Source organism: Haliotis rufescens, unplaced genomic scaffold (genome assembly GCF_023055435.1).
Source record: "Haliotis rufescens isolate VD_foot unplaced genomic scaffold, xgHalRufe1.0.p SCAF_79, whole genome shotgun sequence".
NCBI lineage: Eukaryota > Metazoa > Mollusca > Gastropoda > Lepetellida > Haliotidae > Haliotis > Haliotis rufescens.
In genome coordinates, this window is record NW_025964371.1 from 1,287,010 (window position 1) to 1,309,989 (window position 22,980).

Below are 22,980 nucleotides of genomic sequence, written 5' to 3' on the forward strand. Positions count from 1 at the left end.
TCTGTTTGTGGCACACATACTTTGCAAATCCTTCAGTCGACAGAGATCTGCACGTTGAAATCTATATTGTTTACTAACCGGATGTCCAGTTCGTTTCGCAATTTTGATTGGACTATGCAGACTTGTTAGTCGGACCAAAATGTAACTCCGGAATACCAGCCTAGTTCTGCAAGGATGGAAACTAGACTTTTACTGCCAGTTAACTCTCTTACCTCGGGAAGACGCAAAAGACCCACACAGGTTGCATCCTGGTCCAAAAAATGTATCAAAGTTGAAACATAGCCAGTCTGCTGCCACTGTTGCATAAATTAATTATAAATTGCTGTACATAACCCACAGTTTGATGACTTCAAACCTTAAAAAGCATGACAAATTACACAAAACACAGAGATAAGCAATGTACATGTAGTATGGTAATTATATAACTTCGTTGGGCAGGGGACATAGAAACGGGCTCCGTCCGTCCATCACGTTTTGTTTCCGTAGCATAACTCAGAAACCGTTATATATTTTTTCATGAAACTTTGCATGTCTGTCAGATACAACAGTTAACTTTATGCTGACATCAATGTCATACGATGTATATTTGTTAGTTCCAGAGTTGAAGATACAACAGTTAACTCTGTACTGACATCAATGTCATACAATGTATATTTGTTAATTCCAGAGTTGAAGACACAACAGTTAACTCTGTACTGACATCAATGTCATACCATGTATCTTTGTTAATTTCTCAGTTGAAGATACAACAGTTAGCTCTATACTGACATCAATGTCACACAATGTATATTTGTTAATTCCAGAGTTGAAGATACAACAGTTAGCTCTATACTGACAGTGAAAGGAGTGAGAATGTCAGACTTCAATCAGACTTATATCTGTCATCTATCAACAAACACCAGTGTACTCACATGGAACCTGACAATACACAAGCAGGGTAAGTTTGTTTTCTATCTTTGTGTCCAAATTTCTCTTTGGTTCACTCACTCACTCACTCACTCACTCACTCACTCACTCACTCACTCACTCACTCACATAAATACAAATCATTTCTTATTAGAGACTGGTCCTTTAATGAGGGGAGCGGGAAGATTAATCTTGTATTTTGCCAAGACACACTAGGACTGGGATGGGAGACTCGGGTACCCGGGTCGGGTGGGTACTGAGTAGGACCCGGGTACCCACAGGACTACCCGGATTCGTATTTAGTCACGTGATATGTTGTTTAATGACAAACATTATCTAGAACTCTATGGTTACACTACAAGTCACTAATGTTCGCATTTCTTTCTGACTATGCATCCATTCCTTCTGATTTCTCATATGGTATAATGATATAACTTAGTTCAACTTCAGTGTATGCATGACCAGACTGTTCAATACATGTATCTTAATATGTTTTGCCAGGGCTATGCTAAAAATGTTACCAATCGGACATTTTGAGACATTCCTGAGACCTACAGCTGGTACCCGGGCAGTAAATTTGGACTCATCCCAGCCCTAACCCTAATACACACAGACACACACACATCTTTTATGTCAAATCATTTTCATTTTTGACCCCCTCTCCCTCCCCTCCCCTCCCCCTTCCCTACACACACATTTCATGTCATATTTTTTCATTTTCTAGGGCCCCCCTCCCCCTTTCAGTGTGGAAAGCTGGAGGGAGAATAGGTCTTCAGCAACCCATGTTTGCCGTAAAAGGTGACTATGCTTGTCGTAAGAGGCGGCTAACGGGATCAGGTGGTCAGGCTCGCTGACTTGGTTGATGCATGTCATGGATCCCAATTGCATGGATCAATGCTCATGATATCAATCCCTGGACTGTCTGGTCCAGACTGGATTATTTACAGACCGCCGTCACATAGCTGGAATATTGCTGTGTGCGGCGTTAAACAACAAACAAACAAACAACAACAACAATCAGTTGGAAGATCCTGTGTGTCAACTATACCCTTGTTTCATTTTCTATCCCCCCCTCCCCTTCAGGGTGGAAAGATGCTGGTGATGTGAAGCCCTGATCGTGTGTTTCAGATGTCCAGGAGAAGTTGAAGTGGATGGAGATAGTCGTCAGTGTGGGGGTTGTGGGGGGTTTTGCTCTTCTTCTGGGGATAGCAGTGGTTGTCTACTTGTGTTACAAGCCTCAGGTTCACTACAGATTTCACAGAATGCGTGGCCACCTGCTTGTCCGAGGTAGGTTTCTCTGTTTTTTTAGGGTTTGATAGTTTGTTTGTGTCTTGACTGGGCATTGCCATTTTGTTTGGAGCAATTGCAAGTGATAGAAGAGGTGGAATCTGATTGGTCAATGGGAGGGACATAGAAGGGACATCACTCGTAATAGCTACTGGTGGCGCTATGATCGAAATGAAATCGAAATCCGGTTCGTAAACTGTCATGCAGATTTCGGCCAAATGCAGGATTTGCAAAGCATGTGAGCCGCAACTCGGTGTGAACAGATATTTTCCAAATCTTTTCATGTTTTTAATCAAGGTGCTCACATGATTTGATGCATTTCGCAATGTAAGATCCGTTTTATCACAAAATAGATGTTGATTATCGATCAGATCGTCTTGACTGGGCGCCGCCATTTTGTTTGAAACAAATGCAAGTGATACGAAGGGTGGAATCTGATTGGTCCGTAGGAGAGGCTTAGAAGGGACTTAACTCGTAATAGCCACTGGTGGTGCTACGATCGAGCCCAGGAATTCCAGCCTAGTTCAGCAAGGGTGGAAACTGGACTTTTAAAGTCAGTTAACTCTCTTGCCTCGGGAAGATGATTGCAGACATGTCAAGGGAAGAAACAGCATGCTATATCAAATAGCATTGTTTTAAGTATTAGGATTTTTTTATTTTGGGGAAAATGGAAATAAAAACGAAACGTTCAGCTGACTTTACAATGATGCGGGCAGTGCCTGAGAACCAAGACAATTATTTTTTTTAGCCTTACTTTCTGCAATAAATTGAAAAGGGTATTTTCAATTTTGTCTAGATAAGCCATGTTGCTTGGTGTTTTACTAAAGATTATATTTATTCCTGAACTCAATTTATGTACTCCAAAATTAGTAGAATTTCAGTATTTTCAATTTTGCCAGTTCATATCCTTTTACTTGAATTGTTTGAAGAGCTGTGTTCCAAATTAAGCAGGGAGGCCAAGAACATTAGTGAAGGACATCAGTGAAAGTTCCAACTGGGAGGGAGGACTAGCTCCTTTCTTTTCCTTTCCCTGACACTGTCCCACAGTGAAGATTACTGGTCCTCATTGAAGTGAAAATTGAAATTCTAATTACTGTTGACACATGCAATAGGAGTTTTACAAAACTTTTTTTTTTCAATGTAATCCACCACTCATCTACATTAGCTAGCCCTAACTGATTCCCAACCCTGACAGATCCCCAACCCTGACAGATCCCCAACCCTGACAGATCCCCAACCCTGACTAACTCCCAACCCTGACTGACTCCCAACCCTGACTGATTCCCAACCCTAACTGATTCCCAACCCTAACTGATTCCCAACCCTGACAGATCCCCAACCCTGACTGACTCCCAACCCTGACTGACTCCCAACCCTGACTGACTCCCAACCCTAACTGATTCCCAACCCTGACAGATCCCCAACCCTGACTGACTCCCAACCCTGACTGACCCCCAACCCTGACTGACTCCCAACCCTGACTGACTCCCAACCCTAACTGATTCCCAACCCTGACAGATCCCCAACCCTGACTGACTCCCAACCCTGACTGACCCCCAACCCTGACTGACTCCCAACCCTGACTGATTCCCAACCCTGACAGATCCCCAACCCTGACTGATTCCCAACCCTAACTGATTCCCAACCCTAACTGATTCCCAACCCTGACAGATCCCCAACCCTGACTGACTCCCAACCCTGACTGACCCCCAACCCTGACTGACTCCCAACCCTGACTGATTCCCAACCCTGACTGATTCCCAACCCTGACTGATCCCTAACCCTGACTGATCCCTAACCCTGACTGACTCCCAAACCTGACTGATCCCTAACCCTGATTCCTTGTTGAAGGTCCCAATGAAGAGGATTTCCACGACACTGCTGTTATACATGGTACTTCTGACAAGATCGCTGACTTTGCCAAGGAGGAGATTATACGTCCTCTGCAGAATGAAGGCTACGATGTCTTCACCCATGAAAGTCTTCCAGATTCCGCAAGTGAGTGTTTGCTTACATTACACGTGAGAGAGTGAATATGTTTTAGGGAGATCTTAAATATTTCAGCAATATCACTCTTTATTACTTATGAGGGCAAATATCGGGGTTCATAAAAATCATACGTGCCCTAGGGTCATATCACGTCACAGGACAACAGTGTATTGTTTCCGTCATCCGGATGGCATTGTTGACGTCATTTGAATCTTATTGTGACGTCAAGTCGAAATGACACAGCACTAGATTGTTGACGTCATTCGACAAATTGTGGTTCCGCTGCTGTTGCGACTTGCTGTCCTCGTAGGTAATCACTAAAATTTGTCTCTGTATGTAGACATCTTCTTCGGTAATAAATAAAACATTATATTCGTGTTCATGTCATACTATGTTTACGACACTCGTGCCTAAGTTCCGGTATTTAAACACTCATGTTGTAAACATAGTATGACATGAACATGATTATAATATCCTCTATGTGTGATGCAGTGAATGGCTTTTAACTCTTGGAGGGGTGACACTAGGGATGTCATGATTCACAAATACATCAGTCTTTCAAAATATTCTCAGACGATACAATACGCGATACACACTTACATGTATCGATTCATGTTTTAATTCTGTATCGTTTCAAACATGGACCAATTCATACAAATTTAATTAATTACTTTTTGGAGGAACATCTTAAGTATTTCACAAAATACTTATGTTGACATTCTAGTTTTATTTGAAATAAAATATTGATTGAAATGTGACATTTGTATTATTTGATGGTTATTTGCAAGTATCTAAGTTACATGAAACTCTCTGACTCGGGGGGCGGTCGGGTATGCCAGTGGTTAAAGCGTTCGCTCCTCACGCCGAAGACCCGGGTTCGATTCCCGACATGGGTACAATGTGTGAAGCCCATTTCTGGTGTCTCCTGCCGTGATATTGCTGGAATATTGCTAAAAGCGGCATAAACCCATACTCACTCACTCCCTCACTCACTTTGTGGAAGTTGTTTGAATGTCTGTTCTGTTGTATTTCAGCTGTGATCGAGCCGGTTGATGCGATCGAACGGTGTATGAGTGTGATTCTGGTCCTGAATGCGGCCGAGATGAGTAGGGAAGAAATGAAACTACTTGTGAGTGTTGCAATGGACTGCCACGGCACCCGAATGGTGGTCATTGAGATGAAGGACAAACGATCCACTGGATCCTTGAGGGAAGAGGTTCTTGACAACTACCTCAACGACCTGCCCAAAGTTCTAAAAACAGTCCCGTGGTACGGATCACGGAACATGAGCAGGCGACAGAAGGACAACTTGTTGTACACCATCAAGTCCTCCCTCCCTGAACCACGGGGAAGTGTTGAAGAAGGGCGCAAGAGTCGTGTCAACCCAAGACAGACAAGCAGTTCAAGCACTGCACGACTACTACCAGGAGGTGATCAGTCTGTTTCTTCAGTTTCTGGAGCTGATATTGAAATGAGAAAGTCAAACTCAGAACATCCAGATTTTGCGGATGGTGAAGGTAATGATGAAGTGTTCAGTGTCGATGTGCAGTCTAGACCTGTTTCAAAGTCAAGGCCAACATTGCGTCGCTCCGATCGTGTGTCAAGCAGTAGTCCGTTTGTGAAACAACTTTCAGACGATAGTGGCTATGCAAAGTCTCCATGTTTTGGCTCAGAGCCGAACGAATCAAGAATTCCTTTTAAAGATGCATCACATGACAACTCGGCAGTGGGATCAGATGGGGGCGTACGTGCAGCTGTACCTAATTTCTAGTATTTCCCCATCATTTTGAGAAAGTAAATTTCTAAGACATGTTTCCTCATCTTCACCAAGTCCATCATTCTTGGGGTAGAATTATTTATGATGTTATGTAGACTTTACATTGTATGATAGGCATTACTTTAAAGTTGACAGATGACAAAGTGGACACACTTTATGGATAACAGTTTCTTTATTTACTGTAAAGGCGATGTTTTGGTATAGATCCTTATACCATTGTCAAGCAAGGCTGACTTATGTTTACTTGCTGAAAATACACAATCACAGGTGCTGAAAAATCACGGAATCATTATTGTAGGGCCAGGTACGCGACTCGCTATTACCCAACCTACCCGGGTACGCGACTCGCTATTACCCGACCTACTGGGGTACACAACTTGCTATTACCCGACCAACCCGGGTACACAACTTGCTATTACCCGACCTACCCGGGTACACAACTTGCTATTACCCGACCTACCCGGGTACACAACTTGCTATTACCCGACCTACCCTGGTACACAACTCGCTATTACCCGACCTACCCGGGTACACAACTCGCTATTACCCGACCTACCCGGGTACACAACTTGCTATTACCCGACCTACCCGGGTACACAACTCGCTATTACCCAACCTACCCGGGTACACAACTCGCTATTACCCGACCTACCCGGGTACACAACTCGCTATTACCCGACCTACCCGGGTACACAACTCGCTATTACCCAACCTACCCGGGTACACAACTTGCTATTACCCGACCTACCCGGGTACACAACTCGCTATTACCCGACCTACCCGGGTACACAACTCGCTATTACCCGACCAACCCGGGTACACAACTTGCTATTACCCGACCTACCCGGGTACACAACTCGCTATTACCCAACCTACCCGGGTACACAACTCGCTATTACCCGACCTACTGGGGTACACAACTTGCTATTACCCGACCAACCCGGGTACACAACTTGCTATTACCCGACCTACCCGGGTACACAACTCGCTATTACCCGACCTACCCGGGTACACAACTTGCTATTACCCGACCTACCCGGGTACACAACTTGCTATTACCCGACCTACCCTGGTACACAACTCGCTATTACCCGACCTACCCGGGTACACAACTCGCTATTACCCGACCTACCCGGGTACACAACTTGCTATTACCCGACCTACCCGGGTACACAACTCGCTATTACCCGACCTACCCGGGTACACAACTCGCTATTACCCAACCTACCCGGGTACACAACTTGCTATTACCCGACCTACCCGGGTACACAACTCGCTATTACCCGACCTACCCGGGTACACAACTTGCTATTACCCGACCTACCCGGGTACACAACTCGCTATTACCCAACCTACCCGGGTACACAACTCGCTATTACCCGACCTACCCGGGTACACAACTCGCTATTACCCGACCTACCCGGGTACACAACTCGCTATTACCCAACCTACCCGGGTACACAACTTGCTATTACCCGACCTACCCGGGTACACAACTCGCTATTACCCGACCTACCCGGGTACACAACTCGCTATTACCCGACCAACCCGGGTACACAACTTGCTATTACCCGACCTACCCGGGTACACAACTCGCTATTACCCGACCTACCCGGGTACACAACTCGCTATTACCCGACCTACTGGGGTACACAACTTGCTATTACCCGACCAACCCGGGTACACAACTTGCTATTACCCGACCTACCCGGGTACACAACTTGCTATTACCCGACCTACCCGGGTACACAACTTGCTATTACCCGACCTACCCTGGTACACAACTCGCTATTACCCGACCTACCCGGGTACACAACTCGCTATTACCCGACCTACCCGGGTACACAACTCGCTAATACCCGACCTACCTGGGTACCTGCTGTTGGCCTCCAAACTAGGGTACAAAATGTCCGACTTGGAATTGTTTTACTAGAGGCCGGGCAAAAATCTTAGATACAGGTTTAAAACAATCTGATCGTGCATTCACTGAAGTTGAATGATGCTTTGTCTTTACTCAAACATATAAATGTCAGAAGGAATGTTTGCATAGTCAGAAAGAAATTTGAACATTGGCAATCGCAGTGTAACAATGGAGTTTTATTTGCCATTACACAGTACAGTCAAGTCTCGTTATTCCGACAATCGGCTTTATCCGACACTAATGATGGGAACCGATTAAACGATTAAATCAGTGATATTTAGACCTCTTAATCGGATATTCTTGCACTCCGACTTCGACTCCGACTCCGACACTCCTAATTTGCAACGAAGTACAGAAATCACTCATTAATCTGTCTCGTTAATCCGACACAGTGATCAGCTTACTCCGTGGTCATCTGCCTGCGAGTACACAGCCAGTGTTTTGATGCGAGACGAGCCGTCTGCTAGCTGCATATTACAACGGCTGTAGAGATAAACTTGTTCAACAATAAACAAAAAGAAGCTTTTGATAAACAAAACAATAATAATCACATGCTTAGATTACTGTTTATTTCGTTTATTCGACATACTCGTTAATCCGACATGATTATCAACCAACCATGTCGGATTAACGGGACTTGACCGTATATCACATGACTAGTCACAGGTCCGGCTCCCCAGGAATGACCCGCCCGGAGGACTGACGTTACCCACCCGAGCCATATTGTCATGTGTGTTGTATGTGTGTTGTATGTTTGTTTGTTTGTTTGTTTGTTGTTTAACGCCGCACTCAGCAATATTCCAGCTATATGACGGCGTCCATAAATAATCGAGTCTGGGCCAGACAATCCAGTGGTTGACATCATGAGCATCGATACACGCAATTGGGATTGATGACATGCATCAACCAAGTCAGCGAGCCTGGCCACCCGATCCCCTTAGTCGCATCTTACGACAAGCATAGTCGCCTTTTACGGCAAGCATGGGTTGCTGAAGACCCATTCTACCCCGGATCTTCACGGGTCGTGTGTTGCATGAAATCAGACTGAACTGAAATTCACCTGTGACGTCATATGACTTCAACTGAAACTGACCGATCAGCCTTTGACATTTTTTGTTTTTTTATCAATTGGTTTACAGATCTGCTGTCCATAAAAATCAGGAAAGTAGGGGAAAAAAATTATTCTCAATTGACACTTTATCACTGAGTCTGAAAACTGATTTGGCAATAAAATATACCGTATTCGATGTAATAAGCGCCCTGCTCTTATAAGCGCCCACAGTGACATTTGCTAAGATATTGGCTTGTGAACAATCCCAATTAGCACCCCTTCCGATTGATCAATGTACACAAGACTTATTTATTCGGGTATAATACGCACTCGTGTGTTATATGCACCCTTATATTGTCAGATATAAACATTTCAGGCTGTCAGCATAAACCACGAAATGAATTGTTCAACTCTGTTTTTTTCCCACCAAAATAATATTCGAATAAGAGCCCCCTATTTCTAATTTTGAGAGCGCCCTGGGCACTTATTACGTTGAATACGGTATCACAAACTGTTTTTATGCATGTCTGGACACAAGATGCTAAACTCACCACGACAGCATGTTAAAATAATTGTACAGGAACTTGGCGATCCTGACATTGAATTATTATTAATATTTTTAATACCATATTTTTTTTTTGAAAGTGCTTAATTTTGTTTTAAAAATGAGAGAAAAAATCTGTAAATTAACTAATAAAAAAGGCTGTGAGCATTATTAAAATGCACATTTGCAAATATTGACTTACTCTCATCAGTCAATGTAGGTTTAAGGATACTTTTTGTTTGTTTGTTGTTTAACATTGCACACAGCAAGGTTCCAGCTATATGACGGCGGTCTGTAAATAATCTAGTCTGGGCCAGACAAGCCAGTGATTAACATCATGATCATCGACCTACGTCAATGGGATACATTGACATGCATCAACCAAGTCAGCGAGCCTGACCACCTGATCCCGTTAGTCGCCTCTTCACGAGCGAAGTGTGTAATACAGTGAATGCAGCACATGTTTTCGGACATGCTAACAAGCATTGCAGTTTTTAAGACACCAATTTTTGTATACATTCCCAATTGGTCTCTCTGGAGTGAGAGTGAGTTGGGTTTAACGCCGCTATTAACAGTATTCCAGTCATATCATGGCGTGTCAGCTTAATGTGGGAGGAAAGCCCGAAGTGATGCAGGTCTCACAGTGTTTACCACTTCGGTGAAACCCACGAGCAAGGGTATGGTGCTGACAAACCTAGAAACATAATCGGGGCGAACCGGAATTCGAACCCAAAATCATAGGTTTCTGGTGTGCCCAAGGGACGCAACTCTGCATGAACAGCAAATCCCGGTGCCTTAGATGACTGGGCCACCCGTGCCCCAATGTTTCTCTGGATGATAGTCCTGTTGATAATGACAACAACAGCAACTTTATGTAGCAGGGCGTAAGATGACATCCTTACCTTGTCAGCCTGCTGACGGGGTTAACCTCTTTGGTCATGTGGACAAGGCATCCGACCTGGGTCAGAAGGTCCGTGGTTCAGATCCCATCACGGGACTCGGAAATTTTATGGCTGCTACATTGGCGCCCAATGTGGGGCTGAGCAGGTTCATATTAAATTTGAGCAAAATAAGCCTCAGTACCCTACTAAGCGGCCCGGGACGTGCCTTCTGTTGACGGGGGAGTATGTAGCAGGGCGTGGAGTCATCCCACAGATGACATCCTTACCTTGTCAGCCTGCTGACGGGGTTAACCTCTTTGGTCATGTGGACAAGGCGTCCGACCTCTGATTAGAAGGTCAGTGGTTCGGATCCCATCACGGGACTCGGAAATTTTATGGCCACTACATTTACATTGTACAGTTTTCAAATGAACTCCAACCTTGGTTAAATGCAATATTTTGTACCATGCTAATTCACATGGTAGAGGGGTTTTCTCAATTAACCTAAATTCTTTCCTATATTGCAGGTGTTTCAACCAGAGTAGTATGATGGAGACGAGGGGGCGATGGCGATGGTGAGATCTGCATATACTGATATATCCTGAATCACAAGCACAAATAATGGTCACTTTTTTGGTTTACAGATGCTCCGACTATCCGAGTCAATCTGTTTTTTTTGTTTTTTTCCTTTTTAGTTGCTCACTGGTTCTTGATAATTCTTAAAAAGTATTGATTATCAGTTATGTTTTCTGGCCTTTTTGTTATTTTATGAAATAAGGCTTTTGTGCTTCCATCTTTGTTCCGGTATTCCCTTTGTTTTTCAACCAACAAAACCAACCAATCCACACAATATGATGCTAAATGACATGTTACAAAAGGCTATGGTTTTATTTTTTTTAAACCTTTCTCACATTCACATGATAGTCAAATAATATAAACCCTAGATGAGAAAAAGACTTTCCATGCCTTTGCATGTGTTTGTGATAAGCTCAGCAAACACCTGGTGTCATCAGTATTGATAGTGATTTATTAACACATACTTATCATATGGTCGGAATCGTACCATGGACTCTGAATTTAGCAGAAATTTCTTATGATTCTGGAAAGGTTTTGTTGTTGTTATTAGATCAATCTCCGTCTTTATGCTGACCATGCTCCTGTAGTGCCCATCCTTGGTCTAGACATTGTTACTGGTGACTGGCAATCTCATTAAAATCAGATCTTAGTTCTCGCTACCTCTAAACAATAAACCCTCCATCTTGATTTGAAACCTCCTGTCTTTGTTCTGTAGTTCCCCTGGCTACAGAGATATATATGTAACTAAAGCATTTATCCATGACATAAGCTTATGACATAAAAACATGTATGTCATACCCCAATGACATAAGTATGCAAATTAGATATGCAAATTAGATAACCGGAAGTGGGACTTTTTCGCCGGTGCACGTGAGTAGGTGTTTACAAACAACATGGATACATTTGATGTTGGAGACATTATTTCAATTATTCTGGAAAAGTCTGTGCAAGTATATTGTTTAAAATAATCCGAGGAACTTTTTTTCTCAGCGAAGGAATATGTCATAACGGAGTTAGGAGGTTGTTTATTTTGGTTTACACGGCTATGGAAAACATGTATCACTACGCATGATCTATACGTAAGATTTCGACAAGTTGCTGATGTTAATGTTTAATGCAATTATTCCTTAATTGGGAAGCAAAAATGTGAAAATGATAAATAGAATTCATCACGAGTGTTTTTTAATATGGGAAATATCAACCTCGTCCCGTTAATCGGTATTTGCCTCGTCAAAGGCTCGGCAAATACCAATTAACTAAGACTCGGTTGATATTTCCCATATTAAAAAACACTCGTGATGAATCCTCTATATTTATGTAACAGGGATACAGGAATACAAAAAGTTAAAAATGTCATGTTCGTATTGTGTCCCAAGAATATTAGTCAAAACAGACCATGTGATTTGGTCATTGCGGCACATTTTTACTGGCACCCAGTTCAAGCCAGTGGTGCCTTCACTACGCATAACGGTATTGTCGCAGGCGCACATTCGTCCAGGCACAATCTCATTAAAATCAGATCTGAGTTCTCGCTACCGCTAAACAAATATCTGAGGACATCCCATTACCGGTCACATCAGAACAACCTTTCGCAAATTTTGACCAACCAATGAAATGACTGACAAGAAATTGACATCGGCCAATCAGAAGGCAGCTTTCTCGAGCTTTACGACACTAGTTTCAAACTGGCGACTACGCTTCGAAACATATTTTGACGTATTCTCGATTAAATATTTTAAACTGATAAGAAGAACATTCAGGAATGGCAAATAGATGGCCTAGATTGTATGGATATAATCATATAACCTGTAACTGTCGTTCAGAATACCCCGTGTTAAATATTTCGTGGTTGCATGATTAGAAAACACATTCCAACTGTTACTTTCATGATCTGGTAAGCGACGCTCTGATTGGTCGTATGAAAGGTCGTTCTGACGTGACCCCTAATGGGATGTCCTCACATATTTGTTTAGCGATAGCAAGAACTAAGATCTGATTTTGATGAGATTGGGTGACTGGTGTCAAGTTTGAAATGGTCTCTGTGTAGGGTAATCATGAACTGTTAGTTTAAAGTAAATCATTAAATTTGAGTTTACAGACAAAAAGTTTTGAATGATTTGAATCAAAGACTGTGAATTAGCCAAACCCTTGTCTGCCGGACTGTATGTAACATTTATTTTTAATTGGGCATTTTATTAAACATTTTGAAATAAATAAATAGCAAATTATTCAATGGCTTTGGAATGGCAAACCTAGCCATTTTTGATGCTGAACCAAAAAATAAATTAAGCCAGGCCCACTAATGAATTACTGTTTCCTGATTGGTTAATATTAGAATGGGCGGGGCTTGTGTTGCATTGTTGTGCTCAATGATGTCACTGATGTTGTATTGTTGTCTACAGTTTTTTGTCCAAATGATTAAATAAACAGTCAGTGAAGTTATATTTTTTACGGATTTATTTTAAAAATTGATTTAAATTTGTCAACGTAATTAAAAAAAAAGGTGTGCCCAGAGTTTTGTGTTTATAATTCAATAACGCAAAATATATATGAAGTCAATTCTTATATAAACCTTGATGAAAATAAGAACAACTGGGAGTGAACTTCAGCGAGCTGCTCCAAACTCAAGACTGCATCAGTACCAAGTGTGGTTGCTGTGTAGGAGAGCGCCGCCATCTAACACCATCTGTGTGCATACCCATAGCTTTTGTGTGGCTGCAAACCCTGGTCCATCATCTATCCTATAGACACCCCTATATGTGAAGCCCATTTCTGGTGTCCCCTGCCATGATATTGCTGGAATATTGCTGGAATATACTCACCCATGCCCAATCCTCCCAGAGATCCTTGCCCTTGAGAGAGCTCAACGCTTTGCCTCCCTGTGGGGTACCCGGGTCCTACTCTGTACCCCAAGTTACACATCCCCTAATACCCTAATCTTCAGTGCTTGACATAATCATTTCATCCTGACACTAATCTTGCTCAGTTTTGTACGTTGATTGAATTATTTTTATAAAATTCTGAAATAGATAAATTCTAAAAGACAGCTGTCAATGTTAAATGCTGATATTGTGACATATTAATGTATCATTGTGATGTTATAATATGCCACAGACTCCCCAAGGATATCACTGAAACATGTTAAAAGATTTTTAATGTGGTGTTATTTTTTGTCATTATGTCTTTGAGATATGTATGTGTATATTCTCATTCAAAAAGTGCTCAACGAATTTGTTATAAACATGTGTATATTTCATCCTTCAATGATGGAAATATCTGTCTATTCGGTCTTTCAACAACTCCTGTGAATGTGCACATTAACATGAAGTGAGTTTTTTTCATTTTTTTGCGGTCTGATCCATTGCGGAGATGTGGTATAGAAATGTGATGTAATTAGATATCATCTCTGAGAAAATATATGGAAATATGTTGTACATCTCAAAGAAAACTCATTGGCGTACATGATACGTGACCAGACGGACCAGTGGATGATATAATGAGCAACTACTCACGATGACACCCAATCAACCCAGTCATGGAACCTGACCATCTGATCCATCTGGTCACCTCTTACGACCAGCATACGTTGCTGGGGACCTTGTCTGACCCGTAATCTGTGAAAGGTTGACAATAGAGCCACACGGATAGGTTTACTTACATTGGACCTTGTCTGACCCGTGATCCGTCAGGGGTTGACAACAGAGCCACACGGATAGGTTTACTTACATTGGACTTTGTCTGACCTGTGATCCGTCAGGGGTTGACAACAGAGCCACACGGATAGGTTTACTTACATTGGACCTTGTCTGACCAGTGATCCGTCAGGGGTTGACAATAGAGCCAAGCGGATAGGTTTACTTACATTGGACCTTGTCTGACCCGTGATCCGTCAGGGATTGACAATAGAGCCACACGGATAGGTTTACTTACATTGGACCTTGTCTGACCCGTGATCCGTCAGGGGTTGACAACAGAGCCACACGGATAGGTTTACTTACATTGGACCTTGTCTGACCCGTGATCTGTCAGGGGCAGTTAACAACAGAGCCACACGGATAGGTTTACTTACATTGGACCTTGTCTGACCCGTGATCTGTCAGGGGTTGACAACAGAGCCACACGGATAGGTTTACTTACATTGGACCTTGTCTGACCCGTGATCTGTCAGGGGCAGTTAACAACAGAGCCACACGGATAGGTTTACTTACATTGGACCTTGTCTGACCCGTGATCCGTCAGGGGTTGACAACAGAGCCACACGGATAGGTTTACTTACATTGGAAAACTCACACATGGGACAGACATGGAACTAAAAAGGGCTTCACACTTTGTACCCACGAGGGGAATTGAACCCTGGTCCACATTATGGTCTTGTATGTTTGTTTGTTTTTTTGTTTGTTTGTTTGTTTGTTAGTTGTTTGACGCCGCACTCAGCAATATTTCAGCTATATGACGGCGGTCTGTAAATAATCGAGTCTGGACCATACAATCCAGTGATTGACATCATGACATGCATCAACCAAGTCAGCAAGCCTGACTACCCGATCCCGTTAGTCTCCTGGAATATTGCTCAAAGTAGCGTAAAACCAAACTCACTCACTCACTCATGTACAAGAATGGAATCCCATTGTGATGCAAGCTTTGTCTTTTTCATACCCCGTTATTTGAAATTATTTGAAATAAATCTTACATTCATAGGTTTTGAAGCACTAATGTACAGAAAATAATTACCCTCCCCTAATTCTTGTCCCTGAAAATACAAAATGCAAAAGCTTGTTAATTCATGGTTGCGTTAATTTCAAGATTAACATATTTTGTTCAAATTGGTATTTTGTAAAAATTCAATTCAAATGAAAGGTATGTTAACATTGCATTCAATGCAATAATGTTAAACTGAGCATTAAAGCGTTGTCCTCTATATTAGTCATGTTATGACTAAAACACAAGTCACCTGGCAAAGCCATGACATTAGTCATATATAAATGACATATGATAGATATGATAGTGATTCATAAACACATGATCATGGAGTTGTACTATGGACTTTGTTTTATCAGATATTTAATGTGATTATGAGAAGGGTTTTGTTGCTTATATTTAATATATTAACAACGCGTGTGGTCTGATGTTGATTAATGAATAATTTGCATACTCATATATATATGCAAGGGGCCGACGTATGGTTCTCAGTAGGAAGTGACAAATTGGAGACGATGGCTTGCGGTATATACAGTTTTACTTTATACATGTAGATATGTACATACAAAAGACACTATGTGTCAGGTCAGCACATAGTGGTAGTGGTTGTTGTCTAGGTGCCCCAGAGCACCCAGCCTAAGCCTTAGCCTACAGTTAGCCTGAGTGTTTCAAGGCATATAGATGTCATGGCTCCAGGGTAATGAACCGTTGCAATTAAATGTTCTTGAGACAATGGGTGTCGTAAATCAGTCGCTATGACAATATGCAGAAGCCCGAGGTCTTCCATTAAATGCCCGACGAAGGAAGGCAGTTGAAAAGACCGAGGGTTTCTGCAAATGACAATGCCCTGAAAATAGTGTTACTGTTATTACAGCTAAAATGGATGGAATTTGTTATCACATAAATAGAAACAATATCGGTTTTGAAAAATTTACTGCAATCAACACGAATGTCACTGACCCACTTTTACAAATATGGAAACGTCATAGAACAAACCAGATGACGTCACTATTGAACGTGACGTCACCTATCCCTATCCTACGACGTCGCCTAACAACGGGCGTGATAATGGCCAGTTGTAAAGCAACAGCAGCCCGCTCATTTTTGATATCATGCGGGCGGTTTAATGATAATTCTATCCATTTTACCTATAATTATAAATATAACAGCATCAATTGGGAATGTTTTATTCCAATTTGGGAGTTTTTACTGACATTTACTGCAGACTTAGGGTAAAATTTCGGCTACAATCAGGCCTAGATATATCCCTGGAATGGGTCGCAAGTGTTTATCACAATATATGTTTAGGGTGTACAAGGTGATGATATCAAAGTCTGGGTATTGCCGCTCAATATTTCCAGGTTAAAATATTTCTTGTATAAATGTAAGATAACAAATGACCTACCATGATTTGTACAAGTCTATTCATTTTAGTAAAAATGGTTTGAATGAGTTTTTTTACCGGTTGGGAAATGTATCTTTGTTTATTAGAAAACCGGTAAGAAACTACTAATTACTACTTTTTTAGAGAAGCTGCCATAACATTGTACATCATAATTTAAATCTAATATGTGTGAATGCTGCCTTTGTGTTGTCCAGTGAAAGAACTACAATTGTTTGTTTGTTTGTTGTTTAACGCTGCACTCAGCAATATTCCAGCTATATGACGGCGGTCTGTAAAATAATAGTCTGGACCAGAAAATCCAGTGATTGATATTATGAGCATTGATCCACGCATGCATCAACCAAGTCAGCGAGCCTGACCACCCAATCCCATTTGTCGCCTTTTACGACAAGCATAGTCGCCTTTTACGGCAAGTATGGGTTGCTGAAGACCTATTCTACCCCGGAATCGAAAGAACTACAAAATAAACCCTCTATCTTGATTTAAAACCTCATGTCTTTGTTCTCTAGTTCCCCTGGCTACAGAGATATATATGTAACAGGGATACAGGAATAAAAAAAGTTAAAAATGTCATGTTTGTATTGTGTCCGAAGAATATTAGTCAAAACAGACCATGTGATTTGGTCATTGTGGCACATTTTTACTGGCACCCAGTTCAAGCCAGTGGTGCCTTCACTACATTAGGGGTCACGTCTAAACGACTGAATCCTTACAATCTAGACCATCTAGTCCTGAATGTTTTTTGTTCAGGTTTCAAATTTGTAAATCGAGGATTTGTCCAAATATGTTTCGAAGCGCCAATTTGAAATTTGTGCCGTAAAGCTCGAGAAAGCTGCCTTCTGATTGGCCAATGTCAATTTCTTGTCAGTCATTTCATTGGTCGGTCAAAGTTCGTGCAAGGTCGGTCTGACGTGACCCGTAATGGGATGTCCTCAGATCTTTGTTAAGCGGTAGCAAGAACTAAGGTCTGATTTTAATGAGATTGTCCAGGCACCTGCTTGAGAGCCTGTATCTGCTTAACCTTAGCCTGCTGAATTTTTTTAGCATGAGGCGCCATAAAGAGGATGGGCGATTTCAAACAGTCGGTTCATCATTAAACAAGGGACAGTTGAAGAACTATTTCGCACATTTATTCCTGAGAGAAAACAACGTGTTATTATAATATAAAAATAATAAAAATATCCTAATGTTTTCAGTCAAACCAAGGTTTAGACCAAAGCGAACATAAATATTTTAAATTTTGTTGAACTTACCTGAATTATGTTATTGAAGGTGGTATGCATTTCATGTTAGGAACCTGTTAAAATCGTTAAATTTGTGCAAATTGTTTCAATAATTATATCTCTGATATCTTAATTCTAACTCGATTTTTATCCACCCGATCCCGTTAGTCGCCTTTTACGACAAGCAAAGTCGCCTTTCACGGCAAGGATGAGTTGCTGAAGACCTGTTCTACCCCGGAATCTTCACAAGTTACATCTTACATGACAAGGTATAAACAAAAGCAGACAGGGATGCAAGTTGTAGCTTTTAATTAAACAGAAAAACATCACAGCACTCATGTTTTTTAAAGCAAAGCCAACACTCAGATATTGTATGGCTTTTGTCACACTGCAGTATCCTTTGGTGTGGTTTTTTTATAATTACTTGGGTTACGGATCTAACCCCCCCCCCAAAAAAAAAATAAATGAAAATTGTGAAGAAAAAATAAATAAATAATTTTTTAAATATTTTTTTTATCTCTCCAAAGGATGTTGAAAAAAATCTTCCGAGAAGGCAGATAGGGAAGAAAAGTAATCCGTTTGACGTATAAAACTTCCCATAACATTTGGTATTTAATTTTATAATGATTTACTGAAACAATACTTAAAAAGGATAATTTTAAGAAAATATGTTTGGGAATGTTTGCTTTTATCTTTAGTTTGACTACCATTCCCATGGTCCTTGAAAACAATCTGCTTACAAAAAATAATTAAACAGAGGCCTCGATATGTACCACTCTAGTCAGCCATAACTAATACTGTCGTAACCATTACGTGTCACATCAACTTTTCTTGTCCAGTATGTCATCAATGTCTTGTATGAGTTTGTTCGTTTGCAGGAGAGCATGTCTCACTGAACTAAATCCATCCAACATTTCCATCGTACGCTTATCACTTGATCCCATTGGCTGCAGCTGGTTGCCTGGATACATCATGTTAGCTGGAATATGATTGGATGATGGTCTAGAGCTCTGCACAAAAGACCCTGACCCAGGGTAAGAGGAATGAAGTGAAAGATTGTTTCTGATTGGCTGTGGATATATTGTTGATTGCCATGAATTTGATGTTAACTTGTCTGTCATTGGCTGAGCAGGTGTCGAACTATCAATAATTGGACAGAATTGATTGGATGTCACAGATTGTTGAATACTGTTTGGTGCAGATTTCAGTCCTTGATATTGTGGCACAGATCCCAGGCTGCTGTAACCATGGTTACTTCCCATGATGTCGGTTGTACCACCGTTTCCTGTTGCCATGGATACTGGATCCACCTTGCTGGCGGAAGCTGCTCGAAGGACAGTGTTCTCCACGATGTCTGATGTCATGTGAAGGAAGTTCACCAATGAGTGAAGGAGTACCCTTATTAAAACACTAAACCTTTTTATCGCCCCAAAAACAGTAAATATTTCAGCAAAATAAAAGTCTTATATTTCCCGATCCATATGTCCTAATTATATTATTGGTAGAAAAAGAAATGATTAATTGAGTGAGTGAGTATGGTTTTACGCCGCTTTTAGCAATATTCCAGCAATATCACGGCGGGGGACACAAGAAATGGGCTTCACACATTGTACCCATGTGTTCAACGTGACGAGCGAACACTTTAACCCCTAGGCTTCCCGACCGCCCAGAAATTATTAAGCTAAGTGTGTTTTCGAAATTGTAAATATCATATTTTAAATATAAATTGTTTTGTGCAAGCCTATGGCAAAATATACCATATATGGCCGTAGATAAGCCGAACTTTGAGGACCAGAAAAAAAAAAGATTCTGCAGAAAGGGGTCGGCGTAAGTAAAGGTTGCACTTTCATCAAACTCTTTTTCTGTTATTAAAAAAAAGTAACATTTACGATACAGAAATACATGAGGATAAAAATCTCTTTATCTTACAATGTCATATATAAAATAACCAAAGTTAAAGACATTTAACCTGAGTGGTTTAACGCCGCTTTTAACATCATTCCAGTTATATGTGTCACCTTAATGTGGGAGGAAAGCCCGAAGTGATGCAGGTCTCAGACGTTTACCACTTCAGTGAAACCAACGAGCACGGGTATGGTGCAGACAAAACTAGAAACATAATCGGGGCGAACCGGGATTTGAACCCATAATCATAGGTTTCTGGTGTGCCCAAGGGACGCAACTCTGCACAGGGAATCACAGCGCCTTAGACAAATGGGCCACCCATGCCCCCACATTTAACCTGGACCCTTGGTTTGAAAGGATACAATTGAAACAGTTTATTTTCTGAAGCTCCAGGGCTGCTGACCTGAAAAACATGAGAAACAAAATGTTAGCTTACTCATATTGTTGTGGCCAACAGCATGAGAAGGGGCAGAATGTTTGTTGGTTGTTAGTTTGTTTATTTGTTGTTAACGCCGCACTCAACAACATTACAGCCATATGAAGGCAGTTTGTAAACAATCAAGTCTGGACCAGACAATCCAGTGATTGACATCATGAGCATCGATCCATGCAATTGGGATATAATGACATTCAACAAGAAAGTCTGACCACCCGATCTTGTTAGTCGCCTCTTACGACAAGTATGGATTGCTGAAGACCTTCTAGCCTGGACCTTTATCAGGTGTCCTAAACTTCACGGAAGCTTGTTTTAATCAAATTCAAATGTAAATTAAAATAAAGCCTTTTGTTTTCATTGGGTGTGTGTGTTTGGTCTATAGTGTCCCTGACTTACCCTTGGGCGTTCACCGTCTGTCCCAGTCTCTCGTAGAACTGTTTCCTGTCGAGAGGGGAAGCGTTTACCCATGACGCCCACTCCGTGGCCTGACTCACGTATCTGCAACGGATGACAGCACAGCGATAAAAACTACTGTATTCAACATAAAAAGCGCAAAGGGCGCTCTCAAAATTAGTAATAATTAAGGGGCACTTATTAGAATATAATTTTGGTGGAAAAAAAACAGTGTGTAAGATTGTAAATTTCTAGGTTTATGTACCTGAAATGATACAAAAGAAAACTCTGTGCGTTTTATACACCACAGATATATTTTTCCAGGATTTAATTGCCCATAATTAAGGGTGTATATAACACAGGAGTGCGTATTATACACTAATAAATAAGTCTTGTGTACATTGATCAATCGAAGAGATGCTCATTGGGATTGTTCACTAGCCAATATATCAGCAAATATCACTGTGGGTGCTTATTAGAGAGGGGCGCTTATTTACGGTAATACGGTAACTATTTTAGTCCACTAGTCCTTATAATGACAACCTATAGAAAACCATTAAAAATGGCAAATTTCTTCTAGTCCTTATGATAGCTTAATTATTGGTCAGTTTGGCAAGGACTACAGGACAAGTGCCAATTTCTAACGCTGTGATAGCTTAACTATTGGTCAGTTTGGCAAGGACTACAGGACAAGTGCCAATTTCTAACGCTGTGATAGCTTAACTATTGGTCAGTTTGGCAAGGACTACAGGACAAGTGCCAATTTCTAACGCTTTGATAGCTTAACTATTGGTCAGTTTGGCAAGGACTACAGGACAAGTGCCAATTTCTAACGCTGTGATAGCTTAACTATTGGTCAGTTTGGCAAGGACTACAGGACAAGTGCCAATTTCTAACGCTGTGATAGCTTAACTATTGGTCAGTTTGGCAAGGACTACAGGACAAGTGCCAATTTCTAACGCTTTGATAGCTTAAAGGGGAAGTGTACACGCAAAAATCACTTTCTTTCTTTTTCTAAACAAAACGCAATTTTAGAATTAATTAGTATCTGTGTTTGAAAATATACACTAATTTTTTTTCACAGTGAAAGTAGGAAGCTCACAATAGTGTTAAAATGATATGCCGTTATGAGGCCTTCGTTTGACGAGCGAAATAGGCCTGAGTTATCCCCCTTAGATTATGACGTAATTGGTGCCAATTCAACTGGGTCCCTGTCTATTCTCAACGCAAAAGATATCAAGGACCAGTTTGCGGTCAAACAACATGGTCTACGACACACTCTGGCGCAGTAGTGACTCAGCATAACACAATTCTGGCTGGCATCTGAGACGCTAGAATCACAAAACTGTACCTACACCACGTGAAGCGGCTCTAACAAAGCATGATGACGTCATAATGTTTATCAATTGGCACCAATGACGTCATATTGCAAGGGGCATAAGCCATGGTGTTTTTGTTATGGAAATAGAACACTTGGTAAATGTGAAAAATATAAATCGTTTTAATGCAAAAAATATGTTAATTAAATATGATGTTTTTATATTTTTGTCTATGACACTTCTATGTTAACACTTTTAATGTGGAAAAAGTACAAGAAAAATTGGTTCATTTCCGTGTGAACTTGCCCTTTAACTATTGGTCAGTTTGGCAAGGACTACAGGACAAGTGCCAATTTCTAACGCTGTGATAGCTTAACTATTGGTCAGTTTGGCAAGGACTACAGGACAAGTGCCAATTTCTAACGCTGTGATAGCTTAACTATTGGTCAGTTTGGCAAGGACTACAGGACTAGTGCCAATTTCTAACCCTGCAGCATCACACATACAAGGATGAGAACGGATATTTTCCTTTTCAGCTGAATCTTCTTTTCAATAGAGCATGGTCCATAATTTGGAGGCGTTTAACAAATTTGTGGTCACTAAAAACCGTGGAAATTCGTGGATCCGTGGAAGATTCTCACCCCTGCACATATACAGCACCATCAACCG

At 41.3% G+C, this 22,980-nt stretch overlaps 2 protein-coding genes across 8 annotated transcripts in view; one reads left to right on the forward strand and one right to left on the reverse strand.

Annotated features, from left to right (window-relative positions):
- LOC124121978 overlaps nt 1-19,271 on the forward strand; it is a 31,771-nt gene extending 12,500 nt beyond the window's left edge. The window contains exons 5-11 of one of the 7 annotated variants that reach the window (XR_007219264.1): nt 804-937; nt 2,035-2,193; nt 4,045-4,191; nt 5,217-5,926; nt 10,884-10,931; nt 18,427-18,527; nt 19,137-19,271. Coding sequence is in view for 5 of the 7 variants with exons in the window: in XM_048388803.1 (XP_048244760.1) it covers nt 804-937; nt 2,035-2,193; nt 4,045-4,191; nt 5,217-5,953 (1,177 nt within the window). In the remaining 2 variants the exon portion in view is untranslated. Of the gene's footprint in view, nt 1-803; nt 938-2,034; nt 2,194-4,044; nt 4,192-5,216; nt 5,997-10,883; nt 11,744-18,426; nt 18,528-19,136 lie in introns of those variants that run through there. The other 6 variants (XR_007219265.1, XM_048388805.1, XM_048388807.1 and 3 more) reach the window with 6 other exon arrangements.
- LOC124121977 (uncharacterized protein C5orf34 homolog) overlaps nt 18,551-22,980 on the reverse strand; it is a 33,881-nt gene continuing 29,451 nt past the window's right edge. Inside the window, exons 11-13 of the mRNA XM_048388802.1 lie at nt 20,996-21,097; nt 20,526-20,566; nt 18,551-19,612 (exon numbers count right to left, since the gene is read on the reverse strand). Of these exons, the coding sequence (XP_048244759.1) occupies nt 19,080-19,612; nt 20,526-20,566; nt 20,996-21,097 (676 nt within the window). The 3' untranslated portion in view covers nt 18,551-19,079. The remainder of the gene's footprint in view (nt 19,613-20,525; nt 20,567-20,995; nt 21,098-22,980) is intronic.